This window comes from Odontesthes bonariensis, chromosome 23, assembly GCF_027942865.1.
Source record: "Odontesthes bonariensis isolate fOdoBon6 chromosome 23, fOdoBon6.hap1, whole genome shotgun sequence".
NCBI classification, from domain to species: Eukaryota; Metazoa; Chordata; class Actinopteri; order Atheriniformes; family Atherinopsidae; genus Odontesthes; species Odontesthes bonariensis.
The window spans coordinates 5,511,715-5,532,071 of NC_134528.1; the positions used below are offsets into that span (position 1 = coordinate 5,511,715).

At 43.4% G+C, this 20,357-nt stretch overlaps 1 protein-coding gene across 1 annotated transcript; it reads right to left on the bottom strand.

Moving 5' to 3' along the window:
* Positions 1 to 90: 90 nt before the first annotated feature.
* On the bottom strand, positions 91 to 20,005 carry fam171a2b (family with sequence similarity 171 member A2b). Its single transcript, XM_075457630.1, has 8 exons — positions 19,755 to 20,005; positions 13,814 to 14,041; positions 10,421 to 10,513; positions 8,653 to 8,811; positions 7,084 to 7,263; positions 6,835 to 6,948; positions 4,311 to 4,437; positions 91 to 4,136 (listed from the first exon to the last, which is right to left on the bottom strand). The coding sequence occupies exons 1-8, from the start codon at positions 19,849 to 19,851 to the stop codon at positions 2,657 to 2,659; spliced, it is 2,478 nt and encodes an 825-aa protein (XP_075313745.1). The 5' UTR covers positions 19,852 to 20,005; the 3' UTR covers positions 91 to 2,656.
* Between the last annotated feature and the right edge of the window lie 352 nt (positions 20,006 to 20,357).

Sequence of the window (20,357 nt, forward strand, 5' to 3'; positions counted from 1 at the left end):
TCAGATGTTTGAACGTGTCCCTATCGGCTGGTTTTTGATGTTATTGGCGACGCAACAAGTTTTTCCCAAACAAAACCCCAAACGCTCACAAACTGTGGGAACAGATTTATTTCTATCTTGTCTCATGTACAGAAAGAACAAATTTACAGTTTACAAACAACTGACCGAGTTTATGAGGTGAACGGTTTACTGCACAGGATGAAGGCCTACAGTTCAGTCCTCCTCGCCCATCATCACGACTATTAAAATCCAACAAAGTGGGTTGCCGGGTTTAAGCTAACCCTTTTAGGGATTCAGTTCTCTTGCGACCGAGTTAGTTCACAATATCTACTGAGAGAAAAAACACACAAGCAAGGAAAAGCCACAACTTCACAACTCATAATAATCCCATGAGCGGTCCAAAAAAACTTTACATTTACAGCAGCGGACACAAAGTTTCAGCAGGAATCGTTTCATGGCCGTTACTCTTCAGACTTTGATTTCATCACATGTTCACTTTGTACTGTAGGCGGGTGGCTTATGAACAGCAAGCGAATGGCGAAGACATGGCGGCATGACTTTCCCAACATTTTCACCCGTTACTCTGCAACAAGCTACAAAAAGAAGCAGTTCACAGTTGCTGATGTGCCGTAGGCAGTGATGCTAGTAACAGCGGGAGCGTGTTGGTCAGTATGTTATCGTTGTAAACATTTACGACCGGAAGTGAATTTTTGTTAGCGCAAGATTAAGGGAAAAGTCAGTGTGTCTTTACATAACCGAGTTCATTTGGCAACATAGTTCAATGCATCTGTGAGTCGCAAATTTGTGCCAAACACCTTCATGGTCGTCTCCAAAAAAGGTTTTTCGTTAAAAACACCCTATTCTACACGTTACATGCACGTTGTATACACATAAAATCTCATAGAATTCATCATAGCATTTACAAGTTTGGTGAAAAAAGAGGATAGATACAAGAAATTTAGAAATTCAAGGATGGAATAGCCGCAAGAAAAGCTGTCAGTTTTTGGCAGACATGCTCCCCCGGAGTGTGTTTTATCCCACAATGCAGTGTGCTTATTGGTGCCCGCCGATCCCGACAGTGTAGTTTAGGTGACGACTAACTGCATTTTTAAAGGGCATGCCTATCAGTCGATCCTATGTGAAAGAAGGCACTTACAGGAGAGAAGTGGTACAGGCCCAGAATACAAACAGCCACGTGGATTCAGCGGTGAAACTTCAAGTAAAGTGGTGGTCCTGCTGACTTGTACACATTTCTTGGCAATTAGGGATGATGGGGGGCGCTTTTGGTGCCTTCTTCTAATTTCATACATTCATATGCATGCAACCGTCCGATATCAAATTGTCACCTAAATGTAGAGATGGGACCAAGTCACACATGTGCAAGTCTCAAGTAAGTCTCAAGTATTTTTTTTCTTGGGCAAGTCAAGTCAAGTCAAGTCACCTTATCATTGCAATTTTACCTGCAGAATCTGATCTTAATAAAGTGAAAAGACAATATATAAGTAACTGTCAGTAAACATCATTGGCCAATGTGTCCAACCTGTCCACCCCGTATCACATCAAGCTAACGTTAGCTAACTACCGACTAGGCTAACAGGATAATATTAGCTAATTTGACGAGCACTTACTGGTCAGAATGGATCTTCAAATGACGAACAAAGTTGGAAGTTATGCTAGATGCTTAACACTCAAGTCATTCAAGTCATCGTGTCTCAAGTCAAGTCCCGAGTCTTTAACTTCCAAGTCCGAGTCGAGTCTCGAGTCTTTTATTTTTTGTCAAGTCAAGTCACAAGTCATCAAAACAGCGACTCGAGTCCAAGTCACAGTGACTTGAGTCCCCATCTCTGCCTTAATGTCAGGGCGTCTATTTACACAGAGAAGTAACTGCTGGCCAGAAAAAATCTCAACAACGGGAGAAAGGCAGAAACTTTTTGGCAGAATTGTTCAGTGGATCACTGCGATGAATCAAAGATGACTTGAAGATGTTGCTCGACATTTCAAATCAGTGCTATCTAAATAAGAAACTACAACACATCGTCACAGTACAGGACAGGAGGAGGAAATCAAATACATCCCTGAAGGAGCAAAATGCAAGTTTCACGGTGGACTTATTTCACAGGGCCTCGAGAAAAAAGATGGCACGACTTTCCAATTTAATCAGGCTTCAGGGAACTGTTTTGATTCAAATTTAGGACGAATGACTGAGTCTTTGTGTCTTTGTGTAAAATCAACCCATTAAAAAATGTCCTCCATGTCCAAATATTTGCTAAGTATCGATCGTTAAAGTTATCAAATTATCCATAAGTGCTCTGTTATATTTTGCTCTATAAAATGGCTATTTCCACAGTCAGTGTAAGCGATGGCTCAGACGATGGTTCAGTGATGTGACAGGATGCACGATAAGCTGGACAGATTGGGTCTATAGTGGATCGGCTCGGCAGAAACCGGAGGGATTAACCGACAGTTAGAGACGATGGGCCGAAACTCCTCACCACAAAGGTCAAAAAACAACCTGGAAACGGACCAGTTGAAGCAGCGGTTGTGCTTTTCGTGATCTTCCTCGGAGAATGATTCCCTCATCTTCCATGCTTGATGTGTAAAGTCTCCCTTCTGATTGGAGGGTAAAAAGGTCCAGCGCTCAGTAAGTCCCAGCGGCTCACTTCCTGGGGTGGAAGACCATGAGAGGCCTGTCTTCAATCTTCTGCCAGGGGCTCTTCTTGTTCCCGTCCTTGTCGTCGGGGTCGTCCTCGGGACTGGTCATGGAGTCGCGGCGGTTCTCGCTGTTGCTGCTGCGGCTGCTGTTCACGCGGCTGCGTCCTCTCCTGGGGATGGTGGATCCTCGCGAGGACGGCCCCTCGTCCAACAGAGGGGTGAGGGAATTTTCTTCAGGCGACACCGGGCGCCCCTCGCTGCTGCTGGGCTCGCTGTGGTCGGGGTAGGCCAGCTTGGAGTAACTCTTCCCGCCGCCGCTGCTCACCCCGTGGCCCTTCCGTCCTCCCGTCCCCCAGCGATCGTCTTTTCCCTTTCGGTTGGCAGCTGATTTTCGTTCTTGGGACTCAAGAGGTGGTTCCAGGTTGATGTCTCGTGGAGCACCACCGGAACCGCCTCCAAATCCACCGCCACTGAGGTCGTTCCCAGCATCTATGTACGAGTGGCGCACATGAGCGTTGTTGCGTCCATCGAGGGAGATGAACCACGCCCGCGGGTGCTGTTTAACACCCAGTTCCAGCAGCTTCTTCTCGGTCAGAGCCTGCAGTTCGCCATTCATCTGCGCCATGGTGGAGTCGTTGAAGAGCACGGGGATGGTCACGGCTCCCCCGGAGGAGTCGGACGCCCAGCTCGGCTCCTCCGAGTCGTCCCCTTGGGATCCACCTTGCTGTTGCTGGCCTTGTTTCTGGGAGTGGTGGTGATGGTGCTGCTGGCCTCCTCCCATCTGCGCGCCGTCCTTGTCCTGGTCCTTCTGGTCCTTGCCATCTTTACCGGAGAACTCAGACGGCAGGCGCATGTAGTGGGCGGGGATAACGAGTGTCGGCACCATGCTCCGGTACATGTTCTCCTTCATCTGGTCGATGGAGCTGCAGAAGATGATCTGCCCTGGTTGGGTGTTGAGCGAGGTGGGTCTGGCGAGGCTGTCTGCCGCCGCCGCAGAATATTCTGGAGGTTTGTCGGACTGACTTGGCACGTAGCCCTGGAAGCGAGGCGGGGACGGGGGATCGGACGAGTATCCCCGATTGTCGTTGGCATTGTGGTGTCTGTGATATTCAGACTCCTTGCTCTCCTTTGGGCTGTAGCTCCGGTTGTAGTCTTCATGCAGCAAAGGGTTGTCCAGGTTGTTGGTCTCTGTGGCCCGTGTCACCTTCATCGGGAAGCTCTCTCCCCGTTGGGAACCTGAGGCATTTTTTCCCTTTGCGTGTCGCAGCATGTGTGCTGGAACATGCTTCGTTAAGTCCTCCCTTGAACTCTGGTAGTCTCGAGATGGGGACAAGTCAGATTTGTCGTTGGAGGGACCCGATTCAACGTGGCCTCCACAGATCAGATTCAGACGGGACGTAGATGTGCCCTGGTCTCTCTTAGCTCCGTTAAGATTGGACGCGTGGGGCTTCCCTTGCTGTCGACGAGGTTTCAAACACTTCCGCCTGAAAGGTAAACAGACACTGAACATCAGAAGTTAAAATAACTCCTGTAATCTGCTTTGGGAACTTAAACCTAGAGCAACATTCATCTTTTCTGAGCAACTTTCGTCACAAATCTCTTAAATTTTGCTGCTGATAAAAACCTAAAGCTGAGACCTGCGCCTACGCTCCCCACACCTGCAGTAGTAGAGCAGCACGCAGAGCAGGATGAGCACCAGCAGGGCCAGCGAGCCCAGGATGGAGAGCAGGAACAGGGTGTGGTAGGTGGTGATGTCCCTCAAGCCTGGATGAGACAGACCGAAACCTGCAACAACAATAATTCATGACTCGTGAGTCTCGTGCAGAAAGTCATCACAGATCCAATCACTGCCACCGCATGCTTCATCAGATCTGAGGGGACCGTATGAGCCAAAAGCCTCAAACCGATGATGTGAGAATAAAACAGGAGAGAAACAAGTAATCTGCCCCATCGTGAGATCTGGAAAGGTTGGCTGAAGTTGGAAAAGAGCCTGGTTGAGTATCCAAATGTGCATCAGCTGTAACTTCGATCTCACTCAGCATCCCAATATCTGTCTCTTTATCACTTTGTTTCGTCTTGGTTTCAAGACAAGGGTCGACTTCGACTAGGGCTGCAACGATTCATCGACAAAAATCAATAATAGAAATAGTCGACAATGACTACTGTCGACTATTGTTGCCAAACGTGTTTTTCCAACAGAGGTATCTCACTTAATTACAATCTCTGCCGAGAGTCGCACATGCAATATAGCGTCTCTGTCGAGCGGTAAAGGCGTCAGTATGCTTCTCCGTCGCTATCCATCAGCTCTCCGTCCTTTCAAAGTTCTCTGTTGGGATTTCGGATACGCAAGGCAGTTCACCTCCCGATCAGTAGGCGGCGCTACGTTAAACGACCCAATCTCGCGACGTCTATGGTGAAAGTCGTTGATTGATTGTTCACCTTCCGGCTCCGTTCCACTCCTCACAGTGAACGATGGCGACCGAGAGAGAAAGACTGTTGTTGGAGTTGGAGCTTGTTGAAGTTGAAATGCAAATCATTTTGACCAAATGTTGACCGGCACACAGTAAACTCTTTCAAAAATGGCGGTGTTGTTGTTGTTCTGAGAGGAAGGAGCTAAACCGGAAAAGTGATTCTGGAAATTATGTTATTAACCGACCAATCACAGCCCTTGCGGTCTCCGTCGTCTCGACGGATAGATAGATAGGAATTTAAGCCGACGCACGCAAGCGACGGAGAGTATCTCCGGGAGGGTCTCCATCATAGGGGACAATAAATCAGCCCTAACGTACACAGAAATGGCGGCGTCCAACACATTAGCGACGCGTACCAAAAGTTTGGGAGCATTTTAGCCTGGATACGGCGAATAAAAAGATTACTTGCATGTTTGCAAAGCAGCACCTCTGTGATGCACGAACATTTAAAGAGAAAGCACATCGGGGCAGTTGAACGAAACGGAGCAAAGTTGAATAAAAGATACATTTTTCATTGAAGTACCCATCTTTCTTGTGTTTATTATCATTTGCCACATAATAAAAGCAACTTCATGCTAAATTTAAGAAAAAATGAATAATTATCCGATTAGTCGACTAATCGTTTCAATAGTCGGTGAACAGTCGACTATTAGAATAGTCGTTAGTTGCAGCCCTACACTCAGCATCCCAATATCTGTCTCTTATTACTATGTTTTGTCTTGGTTTCAAGGTTTTGACCTTTTCAACACGTTCACTTAGTGTTTTTCAGATCTATGAGTATTTCCACCTTTGAGCTGCAGTGCAACAGTCTGAAAATCAAAGATTCAAACCGCCTCTTTCATGTGAAACCAACCCCGTAAACTCTCAGGGCGAGTTTCTCAGGTACAGAGCTGATCTAACGTTAGCATTTAGCAACATATTCTTAGCTGTGTGCTAAGCTAGTCAGTCAAAGATCCTAGAATACTACATGAGGGAAAGTGTTACAAGAACAGAGGCTGTGTTGACACCAAAAGTACTTTTAGAGGCTGATGTTCGGTAACTTTCCAAAGAACTCTTTGAATCCCCCTTCTTTCAAGGCCTTTGTATGCCAAGCAGACGACCAGCTGTCAGGAGCCTCTGGAGCATCAGTGAACGTCTGTTTTTTTCCTGTTTTTTTGGTCATGCTACACACTGTCTGCGGTTTTATTCTGCAGATTCATCGTGTTGAATCACCGTCTGGTCTGACGGTTAAAGAGATGATCCTGATTTTACCCATTTAGTCTGGTCCTCCTGTCTTCTCCCACCACAAAGCTGCCGCTAACCCTTATCCTCCACCTACAAACATTATCAAACGTCTCCGGAGAGCGAACGGCAGCGGTGTGATAATAGGCAATGACACAGTCTTCTGGTCTCCCTTGGGCTACCACCCACTTTTGCGCTGGAGAGTTAAGCCCTCTTAACTCGGTGTGAACGTTTCGTCCAATCTGGCAGCTGGATGTAGTTTGTTTACCCAGGCGCTCGCGATACGAGGAGACCCAGCAGGGAACCATTTCATAGTTCCTGCTCTTGACATTAATTTGGTTTCGAGGAGCTTTTAGACATCGGTTCCTGCTGTGGAAATGCAGCAATAATCAGTTTTCTTTCCCTCCTTTGGTGTGTTTGCACAGCATCGAAAACACAGATGATCAAAAAGCACCAGCAGCAGAACGGAGGATAAAACGAGTTGTATCACCTGAAGATGAAGGAAAGGCTGCCAACCAGTATCCCATCTGAGGAACCACGACGTTCCACACAAACTGAGAACCCTCCTTTTTGATGTAGCCCGTCCCGTTCCGAACCCACAGTCCTGGAGGGATAAGCATCATCTTCATCATTTGAAAGCACATTTTAACAACCACGGTGTAAAGCTGCCGTTCTATTTCAGGAGGGTTATGTAACCTCTGCTGCGCCACAGCATCTATGATCGATGTGCTTTCCTTACCCGTCTTTGGCTGATACAGCCAAGCAGGTACGCTTGTGGCCATCCTGTTGCGGGTGTCGGATGGCAGCGGCACAGAGATGTGGATCGGATCTGAGACCTGGATCGCACCGCCATCTTTGTGAAAGAGCTGAACGCTGACCACGGCCAGCGCTGTCAGGTCTGTCCACCCCGTCTCCGCACCTAAACGGGGTTGTTGTAGGATTTTACAGAAGAAATCAGGCCAGATTCCCATTTCCCTGTAAACTGATTGAATACAATATGAAATGCAATGAAAGAGCAAGCAGCAGCATGAGATGCACAACACTGAACTTTTTTCTTTTTCTTGCTATGCTTAAAACTTTCCTTTCTGATAAAGCTTATAGTTAGGGATGGCTCAGGTGATCCTGAAACATCCCATAGTTAAGCTGCTATAGGCTTTGGCTGTGTTGGAAACTGCATACTTCTCCTACTACTCCTACTACTCATACTGACTTTTTTCCCGGATGCATACTAGATTCTCCGAAATGTTGGGTATGCATCATGAGGTTACTACTCATATTCAAACTACCCAAGATGCAACGTAACGTGACGTCGCCGATCGTCATTTCCTGTCAAAACGGCAGTTTCAAGCTAGCTACAACGAGGGTAGGTTCACTTCCTGTTTTCAAAACAAAAGCACCGATTGTATCGTAACGGCTTTCCCTATGATAAAAGGCAACGGGTATTATATTTTGTGAAAATAACCGGAAGTGTGTTGCTCACTGCGGCTAGCTTTAGTAGCGCCGAATTCGTGGGAACAGAATTGTAAACAGCCGGTATTTTGTCAGGTTTTCAACACGTTGGGGATCTAAACGACTACTTTCTCACCTGAAAATGTTTCAAATGTTGCTAAAGTTTACAGAGTTTAGAGCTTAAGAGAAATCAGCTTCAGGCCGGCTGATTTCGGCTCGGGCAGGAGCGAAATGCATTGTGGTTAAACGCTCTGCATACTGTCTGATCGAGTATGCAGAATGCAAGTATGAAGTATGCAGTATGAATGAATTGGATTATTTTATAAATAATTATGATTACAATGAATTGAATTCCAATTGGCTTGAATTGGACTTTATTATTTAAGTGCCTTGAGATGACATTTGTTGTATTTGGCGTTATATAAATAAAAATTAATTGAATTGAATTGCTACTCAAGGATTTCCGTGGACAAAATCTGACGAACAAATGACAAAAATAACGCTTTATAAGAATAAAAAAGAAGAAGTTTGGCTTGTAAAATATCAAAAAATCTGTCAGAATCAAGTAAAAACTGAGGCTGGAACTCCCTAAACTTGTCTTTTCTCTATCAAAACTGATTTAAACAATCATTCACTGAGACAGTAGCAGGTTTTTCTGCAGTCAGGGTGAAGTGAGAGCTTCCACGCCAAACTGGGCCGGGCGTTTTGCATCGTCATGTTTCAACAGTAAAGCGCCTAACTGTCTGAAATATCATTGTTTGCTGTAGCACTACGATTTCCAGTCAGCAGATCTAAGAAATCAGAGGAAACATGCCCAAATTCTCCGTAAAACAAAGCTTCCATACACACACATACAGACCTGAGCTGTTGGTCTCCTGGCCCAGGAGGAAGGGGAAACCGCCGATCTCATACTGACTCCGGGCTGTGGTCAGCGCAGCAGACAGAGATGTGTAGTTGGAGCTGGAAGGCAGCTGAATGGACTTCCTCTGGAGCTGCACCAGTGGCTGGTTACGAGATCCTGAAAAACAATCAACCACACTCCCATTATGGGAATCCTACAAGCACAAGAGGCTGGGACTGAGCTGTATTTGAGGAAAAAAAAGCCTGAACAACAGGGAGGAGAGGAGTGAATACCAGAGATGGGACCAAGTCACACATGTGCAAGTCTCAAGTAAGTCCTAAGTCTTAGCTTTCAAGTCTCAAGTAAGTCCCAAGTCTTAGCTTTCAAGTCTCAAGTAAGTCCCAAGTCATAGCTTTCAAGTCTCAAGTAAGTCTCAAGTCTTAGCTTTCAAGTCTCAAGTAAGTCCCAAGTCTTAGCTTTCAAGTCTCAAGTAAGTCCCAAGTCTTAGCTTTCAAGTCTCAAGTAAGTCTCAAGTCTTAGCTTTCAAGTCTCAAGTAAGTCTCAAGTCTTAGCTTTCAAGTCTCAAGTAAGTCTCAAGTCTTAGCTTTCAAGTCTCAAGTAAGTCCCAAGTCTTAGCTTTCAAGTCTCAAGTCTCAAGTCTTAGCTTTCAAGTCTCAAGTCTCAAGTCTTAGCTTTCAAGTCTCAACTAAGTCCCAAGTCATAGCTTTCAAGTCTCAAGTTAGTCTCAAGTCTTAGCTTTCAAGTCTCAAGTTAGTCTCAAGTCTTAGCTTTCAAGTCTCAAGTAAGTCCCAAGTCTTAGCTTTCAAGTCTCAAGTTAGTCTCAAGTCTTAGCTTTCAAGTCTCAAGTAAGTCTCAAGTCTTAGCTTTCAAGTCTCAAGTAAGTCTCAAGTCTTAGCTTTCAAGTCTCAAGTAAGTCCCAAGTCTTAGCTTTCAAGTCTCAAGTCTCAAGTCTTAGCTTTCAAGTCTCAACTAAGTCCCAAGTCATAGCTTTCAAGTCTCAAGTAAGTCCCAAGTCTTAGCTTTCAAGTCTCAAGTAAGTCCCAAGTCTTAGCTTTCAAGTCTCAACTAAGTCCCAAGTCATAGCTTTCAAGTCTCAAGTAAGTCTCAAGTCTTAGCTTTCAAGTCTCAAGTCAGTCTCAAGTCTTACCTTTCAAGTTTCAAGTAATTTTTTCTTGGTCAAGTCAAGTCAAAGTCAAGTCACCTTATTATTGTAATTTTACCTGCAGAATCTGATCTTAATAAAGTGAAAACACAAAGATATAAGTAACCGTCAGAAAACATCATTGGCCAATGTGTCCAACCTGTCCACCCCGTATCATATCAAGCTAACGTTAGCTAACTACCGGCTAGGCTAACAGGATAATATTAGCCAATTTGACGAGCACTTACTGGTCAGAATGGATCTTCAAATGACGAACAAAGTTGGAAGTTATGCTAGATGCTTAACACTCAAGTCATTCAAGTCATCGTGTCTCAAGTCAAGTCAAGTGCCGAGTCTTTAACTTCCAAGTCCGAGTCGAGTCTCAAGTCTTTTGTTTTTTGTCAAGTCAAGTCACAAGTCATCAAAACAGCAACTCGAGTCGACTTGAGTCCAAGTCACGGTGACTTGAGTCCCCATCTCTGGTGAATACAACAGAGAGTCCCATTTAATAAGATTAACTGGTGAAAACTGATTATCCTAAACTCAGTACAGATAGTAGAAGTGAAAGTGCGTCTCACATAAAACATCCAGACATCATCAGAGGGAGTCGACAGCTGTTCTTACCTGGTGAGCCAGAGAGCACCTGCAGGACATCATCGTACAGGATGAGCGTTCCCGGCCTCTGAACCAGGAGGTACAGGCTGACCGATGCGTACACTAAACAAAACAGGAAGACATCAAAATCCAGATTCTACAGGAGCAGCAACAGAACTGAGACAGACAGAGAGAGACGAGACCTGAGAAAACAGACTCCAGCTTCACAGCTGTAGCCAAAATGAACAAACTTGGGTTCTGTGCAACAAACTAGGAAAATAACTTTAAACTACAGCTAAATGTACACAAAGGCCAATAATAACACAGATGTGGTGGGGTAACTCTTCACAGAGCACGACTATTGGAATTTGACTGCTTGGCACTTGCTTGATTGTGGCTGATCCCTCCCACCCCGGTCAGAAACTCTCTGAGACCATCAGGACCAAAACCTAACGCCATACGAACAGTTTCTTCCCATCCACCGCTCGCCTTATCAACAAGGCCCGGAGCCCCCCATAACACTGACTCTCACCCTCTCCCCTTCCACACCTAAAAGCCACATTAACGCAGCATTTCAGACGTTCTGCGTTACATTAACGCTCTATTCATTTGGGACCACTTCATCCTGACGTATATCTGCACATTTATAGTATTTATAGCATTAAGCCTGCACTACAGCTCCTTATTTTTTGAAACTCTGTATAAATATCTTGATTGTCTATACTTAAATTTCGCATCAACTACACCAAGGCAAATTCTTTGTAAGTGCAAACCTACTTGGCAATACACTTGATTCTGATTCTGCTTTATGGATTGAAAGGTTGGAATTTTCCCAACTTTTCGCTCCCCGAAATGCAAGAACCAGGAAGCAAAATTCCCACAATTCAATTGGACCACGCTGACCACCACATTCAATGAGAAGTGAGGCCATTTCTCTTGGTCCATGGGTTTTCTTTTCGCTCATTTTCGACGTTCGCTCTTGTATTTTGGTAAGATTCTGTCCTTTGGTTAATTTCTGTTAGCTTTACTGCAGTTTTCTAACACCTGGCTTCTGTTGCTGTTGGTTGCTCATCGTACCTTCATCAACACCAAAACGAGGCTGGAACTCGGCTCACAGGACGCAGTAGGGCGTAAGAAAATGGTCATAAATGATATTGCTAGCATGGGATGTCATACAGCTTCATGTCAAAAGAGGCGAACTATCCCTTTAAGCTCTCTCCAGTCTCTGCTTCCCTGCCAGATTAAGTCCAGCATTCTGTCTACGTTTATCCCAGTTTCTGACCAGGTTCAGGTCCCTGGATTATTCTTCTTGCCTTGCCCACGGCAGACTTCTCTTGCCTCTCTGGACATCGACCCTCCTCAACCCCGTCTTGTGTTTGGACTGACATCTGCCTACCTGTGTTTTTGACCATTGCTTGCTTGCTGGTTTTCGGACTCATTATCTTCTCTCCTTCCCCCGAAGCTCTCCACCCACCACTAATCATCAATCCTTGTGCAAATAAGTCTGTTTTCTCTTAAACTACTCCTGTGTGTGGCTGAATTTCCGGGTCCTCGCTGTTACAGTTTCCCTGTGGAACTGAGTCAGCCAGTCATCCTTTGTTTTGCTGAGTTCTGTTGGTTCGTTCAGTTCGGTCTGTGTTGAGTTTTTTTTACCATCTTTTATTTTTGCCATTGCCTCGTCTATGTCCTCTGGTCGTCCTGCCTTTGGGTCCTGCAACCTTTCATCTTTTAAACTTGTCAATCAGCAGCTGTTGATGTTATTTAACTTCCTACAAAATTCTGAACTGCTACTTAGCTAAATTAGGGAAAAGGCACACAGCAAAAGTGACTTTTACAGAGATTCTAATCATTAATAGCAGATAACCTGTCCGGTTTGGCCGTTTGAGGAGCAAGTGCATCAGGAGAAGGGCTTTTTAGAACAATATCTATATAATTTAATACCTATTTATTATCAAACTGAAGCACGAGGGTTCCAGTTATGTCACTGCCAAAGATAACAGCACCTACTTTACCTCACTAAATATAACAAAATGTACTTTTTCGTCATACTTGAAGGATGGAAAATGAAAAAGTCCAATTAAAGAAACGGCAAACAACAGAATAAAACTCTCAGACAAAGACACAAGATGGCGGCGCTGAGGCTAACTCTCCTGAGAGTAAAGCTTCACGTTTAGCAAACACCCTCAAGGACATAAAGAACTTCTGCAAAGACGCAAAGCAGAAGTTTAACTATATTCAATCTGAGTTCACTAACGTTTAACGAGAAACTGAGACACGAATCAAACAGTTCATAAAACTGAGAAAATAAACTGCGTGACCATAAAGAGGAACTAATAAAAAGGGAGTTTGTGGAAAATCCTCCGTGGGACAAGGTGGTGATTCCCCGTACTTCAGAGCTTCTATAGCACGCTTGGTACTCGTTCAGAGACAGATCACGCTCATTAATAGTCATATTCCTTCACTACGAAAGCAAAGATGAGACTCTACATCACCCTGGCTGATCTGGAATGAAAAAAAAAAAAGATACACTAATCGAGATTTTTCCCAAAAAAACGACCTGAGAAACACGAGGAAAGCCGCATAATATCAGAGAAGGATCCACCGATTCCTGCTTATCCGCACTGGAAAAAATCAAAGTCTCACCAAGTATATTTGTCACATTTCTAGTCAAAATATCTCATTACACTTAATATAAGACACAACTGCCTAACAAGCACCATTTCAGACAGATATAGGGACTTGTTTGAAGACAATACATCTGGAATATCTTGTTAAATGAAAAAGTCTTGAAAACATCTTGTTTTGAGTCACATATCACATGAAACAAGCTTTTTTTTCATTTGAAGAGGTTTTTAAGCTAATTTCAAGATCACTTTTATCTCAAAAGTCCTAAATATCACATCTTATTTCAAGAAATCTTGACAAGCTGATTTTCACTAGTTCCATTGGCAGATTTTTTTGCTTATTTCAAGCAAAAACGTCTTGTATTTGTTGTTTTTCTTACTTATTTTTGGAGGGGCATTTTTTCCAGTGTAACAGTGTAACAACAGCAGACGTGAAGGAAACCCCAGAGAGAAACTTTTAATGATCCTACGCTATCTTCAAACTGCAATGATTTAGAAACATTAATGAAACCTGGTGAATAAACCGCAGTAGAGACACGAATAGCTGCGACTAGAAAAAAAATCTGCATTTTTTAAAAGATTTCTTCTTAAATAGTCAATTTAAAAAGGATTACAAAAGAGAAAAGTTATGAATAAACCACTTAAAAGTGGTGAATTCACCTAAAAAAGCACCAGAAGCTGAGAAGGCTTCAGCGTCGGTGCAACACGATCAGAAATAAAACGGTTTTATGGCGTCGCTGCGGGAGAAAAACAGCATTCACAGCCCGCTAAACGTACGGCGGCGGAGCTGCAGACTCACGCGGGATGCGGCTGGAGTGCCAGGGCACAGAGTTGGTGACGTAGTCTTGTTTGGAGGCTGTGATGATGACCCACGTTCCCACGCGGTACGGGAAGCCAACCCTCACCACGCCATCGCTGCCGGCGCGGCTGGACGCCAAGAGCGTCTGATTGCCGTGAACTTCCACCTGAGCGCCCACCAACGGCGACAAGTCGCTGTTGTCGAACACCTGGACCTTTATCTGCACCTCTGCAAGAGAAGGAAGAAACAGCAGTGAGAATGCTTATGAGCTGAATGGGGATAGCTCACAATGCTAAAAAAGCTGAAAATAGTTCAATTTTAGCAGTAAAAACTGTTGCTGAGGTATTGGTTGAAGAGATTTTGTGATTTTTGTGTCCTACCAAACTTAACATTGGAGTTAGTCAGAGAATTTGAGAGGTTGATCTCGGTTCAAGGCTCATAGCTGAGATTCTGTAAATGTGAGCTCTTTAGTAGTTACATTGGCTGAAAGAGGACAAATTTTCCAACATTTTAAGATATACTTTGTTTCTCTAAGTTAAACTGTATGAAAGTTAGAGGAATTTGTTTGAAAAAAATGAAAAATTTGAAACTTATCAGCACGCACTCAACTGTGTGCTCATTCATAAAAATCAAGAAGGAGCAAAATGTTCATGTTTTTGAAACTGTCATATTTCAAAATTGGCTGAAGATTTGAAAAAGCTGAAACAATTGGTAATAGCTGAATGTCTTGTGACCCATTTAAAGTTTGAATGGTGTCTCTAGCTGAAAGCATGCAGAAGTAGTTAGGTTGGAAAGAGGGAGATGCTTTGCAAGAGCTGAAAGCAGTTTCCACTCATTTGAGTGACGGGAAAATTTGAATAAATGTTGAATATCTTAAAAGGTGTAAAAGTTAAAAACACCACAAATGATAGCAGGAATCTGCTGAAAGAGCTGAACGTTTTGATACCAAAATAGTAGAAATAGCTGAAAGTATGCAGGAGTAGTTAGGTACCGAAAACTGGCGGAATAATAAAGAGAAACAGGAACTTAATAGTGAGAATGCCTTAAAGCATTCTCACTATTAAAGTGATAGTTCGGAGTAGATTCACCCTGGGGTCATTTGAACCGTGACATCCAGCCAAGTAGCCCACCCGCAGTTTTTCCGATATTGGCTGAACATCTGCTGAGTTACTGAGTTATCCCGAATAGCTTAGTACAAGCGCTAACGGACCCTGGCAGTATCTCCAAAATTACCACACTAAAATCACATGCCATGACACCAAACTTCTGCAGTAGTACAAATATGGTCTGTACACACAAAGCGATGCATTTGGAAGTTTGTACATAGTCCAGGAGTTTATTATTATCATCAACACAAGCCTGATAGCTTCTCTGCAGCTAAAGCTGCGTCGACGTCACTTCTGGGAGCTTCAAAGTAAGATGAGGGTTGATCTGCTACTGTGGACAACAAAGTATATGCTATATTCTACATGACTTTTTATGAATTTTTATGTTGTAGAGTTGTGAATTTATTTTATCAATGGAGAAATTGAACAGCCTTGCTTTGACACTGCAGATCTAATCTGAAATATCTCTGCATCCTCAGTGAGTTTTCCACCCTAACACAGAACCGGCCGGTCATCCGAAGCCATCTCCACTAACGAAACAGATTAGACGTGATTACAGAAATCTGTTCTGGCCCTTCAGAAGCGGAGCTGAGTGACAGTCCTCTTTGGTCTGATTAAATTATTCTGAAGCGGTAGTTACACTTGAGCGTGACTCAGTTTATCGAGTCACCTTCGGCTGTCTTAAAGGGATAAATCATCCTGCAGCAGCATAATGATTGCATCCCATTTGAAGGTGAGAGAACCATGTTAGGATTAAAATGTGCCTCACAGTGAAGACTAAGGCAGAGATACTCAGATACTCATTATGTGGCTCCTCAAGCTTTAATCGGCATATCGGTACTCGCATAGTAGCTTATAATATGCTAACAATAACAATACATTTTTTCAAATAACATACAGCGAATACTGCACAGTATTAAGTATTTTTATTAAGTTTGCGTTTTTGTAGTGTTAAGTATTTTTTATTAAGTATTGATTAAGGCTTAATGGTGTTTCCAAAAGGGGGCTCTGTTAAACCTGGCAACGCAGCCCGCTTAAACCACTGTCGCACTAGCTCCTTTAGCCAGCATGAGATGCAGGCACAATGGATCGGGAGTTTTTTATACTTTCTTTTTATTGTTTTTCTTTAGAACATTATGCAAGGGGAAGGGGAGTGGGGAAAAAAATAAAAAACAAAAAAGTGAAAAATAACATGTTGGATCACCATGTTTCTACAGTTTGATCAATTTTCGATGTCAATGTGATTGTCCTTGTCCTGTCATTTTTATGTATTCAGTCCATTTCTCCCACTTCCGGCAGTATTGATCTTATTAAGTCAGTTGTTCCATTATATGTATTTAATGGATCGGTTTTTAATTAAAAAAGGGCAAAAACCAGCACAAAAACCATGCTCATCTCTAATGTCTCACTATGATTACAACAACAAACTACAAATACAACATGAAGAAAGTCGAGGACATGCACGCCAGCTTCCGCTCATCCCAGTATTAAGGTAAATGTGGTCTGAATTAAAAATGTATTGGCTGTGTTGTTTCTTTTTTTGTGGGATGTTTTATATGTAGAAATGCATATTTGCAAAAGGGGACTTTAGTATGTTGTGGTAAAAGTGGCTCTTCCCTTGATTTTGCTGCCAATGTGGCTCTGGTGAAATAAATAGTGAGTATCACTGGACTAAGGGATCTATTATTAAGGAGCATCTACAACATCAGGTCACAGGTTGAGGTCTCAATTCTTTTTCTTGTTGGTAAGAACAAGATGGTGTTTTATTCCAACCTAAGAGGATATATCTTTATATATATATATATATATATGTATATTTATCATCGTAAAAATCATGTCTGCGTGTCTTCAGATGTGGTTGTTTCTCTGTCCTGATTACGATGATCCTCAAATCTCCTCCTCGTGTTTTCAGCCCTGGAACATTTTGTGTTCTCATCCCGCCTCTTGGATGTGGGTCACGCTGGGCCCGTTTCCATGGATACAGGCCGACCTCTCCAGAAATCTGGCTTGTTGTGCTTCCTCGCTGGGCTCAGTTCCTGCGGCGCTCCTCTAAAAAACCCCCCCGAGCGACACGCCACGACACGCCGGTCGCACTAATGGCCGCCTACAGACAACAAGCAGCGTGAATATATGTGTGTGCGTGGGTGTTTGTGTGTCCATATCCACTGAGCGTGGATACACGCTGCCATAAATTAGCATATTTGGTACAATAAAGGCTCCCTTGTATGTGTGTGAAGAGGATTTCCTCCGTCTTGGCTCCATTGACAGAAACACTGAGTCACAGTGACACAAAGTGGGAACTTTCTCTCCTTCAGCTGTTATTCAGTGGAGTATAACCCTCCGGAAACCCCACTGCAACCACTCAAACACACCAAGATAACTCCTTGTTCTCTAACTTGAATGAAATCGTTGGTTATCAGAACAAATTTTGGACCAATAATAGTAAACTGACCCGATAATGGAGCTGCAGGATCACCTGCTCCACCATTATATTGTATTTCAGATATCCGGCTTTGCTTTGAAGGCTGCACCCACTGCTTGTATAAGACTTACAAAAAAGAAACTACTGAACCTAAACAACTGCAGACGCGCCCTTCACATTCAGCAGTTTTAGAGCTTTAGCACTTCTTTAACATCTAAACAGCAGCAGCCCACGTTACACTACGCCAGAGATACTCATTGCGCGGCTCCTCAAGCTTTAATTGGCGGCTCGCACTCGCATAGTAGCTTATAACAATATGGTAACAATAACAATACATTTTTTCAAATAACATAAAGCGAATACTGCACAGTATTAAGTATTTTTATTAAGTATTAATGAAGGCTTAATGGTGTTTCCTAAAGGGGGCTCTGTTAAACCTGGCAACGCAGCCCGCTTAAACCACCGTCACACTTGACCACAGTGCATGCTAGCTCCTTTAGCCAGTTTTTAATTAAAAAAGGGCAAAAACCAGCACAAAAACCATGCTCATCTTGAATGTCTCACTATGATTACAACAACAAACTACAAATACAACATGAAGAAAGTCGAGGACATGCACGCCAGCTTCCGCTCAGCCCAGTATTAAGGTAAATGTGGTCTTAATTGAAAATGCATTGGCTGTGTTGTTTCTTTTTTTTGTGGGATGTTTTATATGTAGAAATGCATATTTGCAAAATGGGACTTTAGTATGTTGTGGTAAAAGTGGCTCTTCCCTTGATTTTGCTGCCAATGTGGCTCTTGTGAAAAAAATAGTGAGTATAACTGGACTACGCCAACAATTACAGAAGTTATGAATATAATCAGCTTTTATCACAGACAACCAACGTTCATTCCAGGATTTTTTTTCCAAAACTTTGAACAATTTCACTTCATTTAATGACCTTTCCTGGTTTTTAATGACATTCTTACATTACATTTAAAGTATTTGCAACCTCTGGTGGTCGTAAAAGTGCCAAAATGGCCATTAAGGTGACTTTAGCATCGTAAAAAGAATGTATTTGAGCTCTTACGTGGTTGTTTTTCACTCTAAACTGAGTGGCTAAATCCTAGCATGTGTTGCTGTTTTATTGAATGAATATAATCTTGGTGCTTAACGTGACTCCCATAGTTGAAACCTAATAATTGTAATTGCACCATCCACCTCTTAGTTCCTCCTTATGAGGACACTTGAGAATGATGATTTCTCTGACGTGGAAACGCTCATATGAATCATATTTGCCCCAGTTGGTTGCATTTAAGGCTTTGAAGAAAAGCTTCACTTTTTAATCCCTCCACATGTTGGTGCTAAACAAAATAATTCTATTGATCCTGATCTGCAGATCAGGGCAACTGTTTAGCTGTCCCCAAACAAACCCGAGGTATCAATTATTGATCATTTAATCAGTCAAACAGCAGCTAAAATTGCTAAATCAATAAAAAACATCAACTAAATTAAGGTAAAATAATGCTATTTGGGTAATTTACTTGAGTAAAAGCAGCTAAATGTTCCGAAATACTAGAATACACAGAAGCTAAAAGCGATGCATTAACATGCCGCAAGCCTTTTTACACCATGTTTTATTTAACCTATCACTATAGATATCATATTTATGACTTGACTGAATGTTTTGCTTCTAAAATCTGACTCTGGTTATAAATACTCCTCACAGATAAAGCTGGGAATAAAGAACAAGGCTTGATTTTGGCAGAATAAAGTGGCAACATGTAAATAAAGATGTCTGACATTCCTGCAGTCTCTGTGGCCACTCAAGCGTCTCCAAACAGCTTGGGGCACACATAATACAAGGTAATTACATAATGTCCTTCAAAATGCACAGCACAACATAAACAGAGGCCGTCCTTTCACATTACAGCAACGTTTTCCTGCATAACAAAGGGATTTTGCACTCATTAAATCCATAAAAAACGCTGCTTGGTTTGCCTGCCTGACACATTTCCAGGAGCTGAGGCCCCCCTGGTCTCACTGTCATCAATGTGCAAAGCAACAATGACACCCATGAAGGCCTGGGATCCACCAGGCCTGCCTCTGGAGGAACAGCACGTTTAAATTAGGCCTCACATCAGACCCCCAAACCCCTCATCTGTACAGTGTATGAGCTCAAACACCCCCTTAACTCCACCGTGGCCTCTCTGTCATTTCAGCTCAGGGATATTAATGAATCCACACAATGAAAAACAACCGTTTGCACTGGAAATGACAGCAAAGACGCGCCTTATAACGCATCTTATTCAGGGCAGCGTGCGCTCAGGGCGCAGCGCTGCAGACATCGACGGTTTTTGTCGACAAAAGCCATAAAAATTGCAACCACTCCCATCTCCTCATTGTGCTGCATCCCCCGTATGGCGAGCTTACCAACTGCTCCCTGATCTGGCAGAGATTTGGCCAGCGCTCCCCAAAGCGCGCAGACCGACACGAGCAGGAACGAACGGGAGATGAGGTTGGGCGGCATCCTCGCAACTACATCTCTAGTCCCAGATCGGCGGCCGTGCGTCCATATTTCTCCCCGCCGTTGGTGAGCGTTTCCCCCCTCAGACGTCGCCCGGATGCCTGCGTTTGACTGGAGCTGAGATGCTGCCGACTGTGTGGGCTTCGCCTTGTTTTTATTGTCTGAGGAGGCATGAAAGTGAGCAACGTTTCCCTCTGCTGATCTCAAGTGGAACAGCGACTCTGAGGACTGGAGATTTTCCCCCAAATTACTTCCCACCGTGCGGGTTCAGGGTCTCCATCATCAGCCCTTTAAAAGAAAAACTGAGATAATACAACACTTATTTGGTGTTGTTTTCTATTTAATGTAAATAACACAAACAACTGCTGATAAAACAGCATTTTCCCAACAGATTAACTTGAATTATCCGCATTTATGATGCTTTTTCTTTTTAATAATCCAGTGGACTCTAACTCCAGCTTCATGTAAACTTAGAAAAAGGGCTGCAAAGTGCTGCCTGTTGTCCAAGG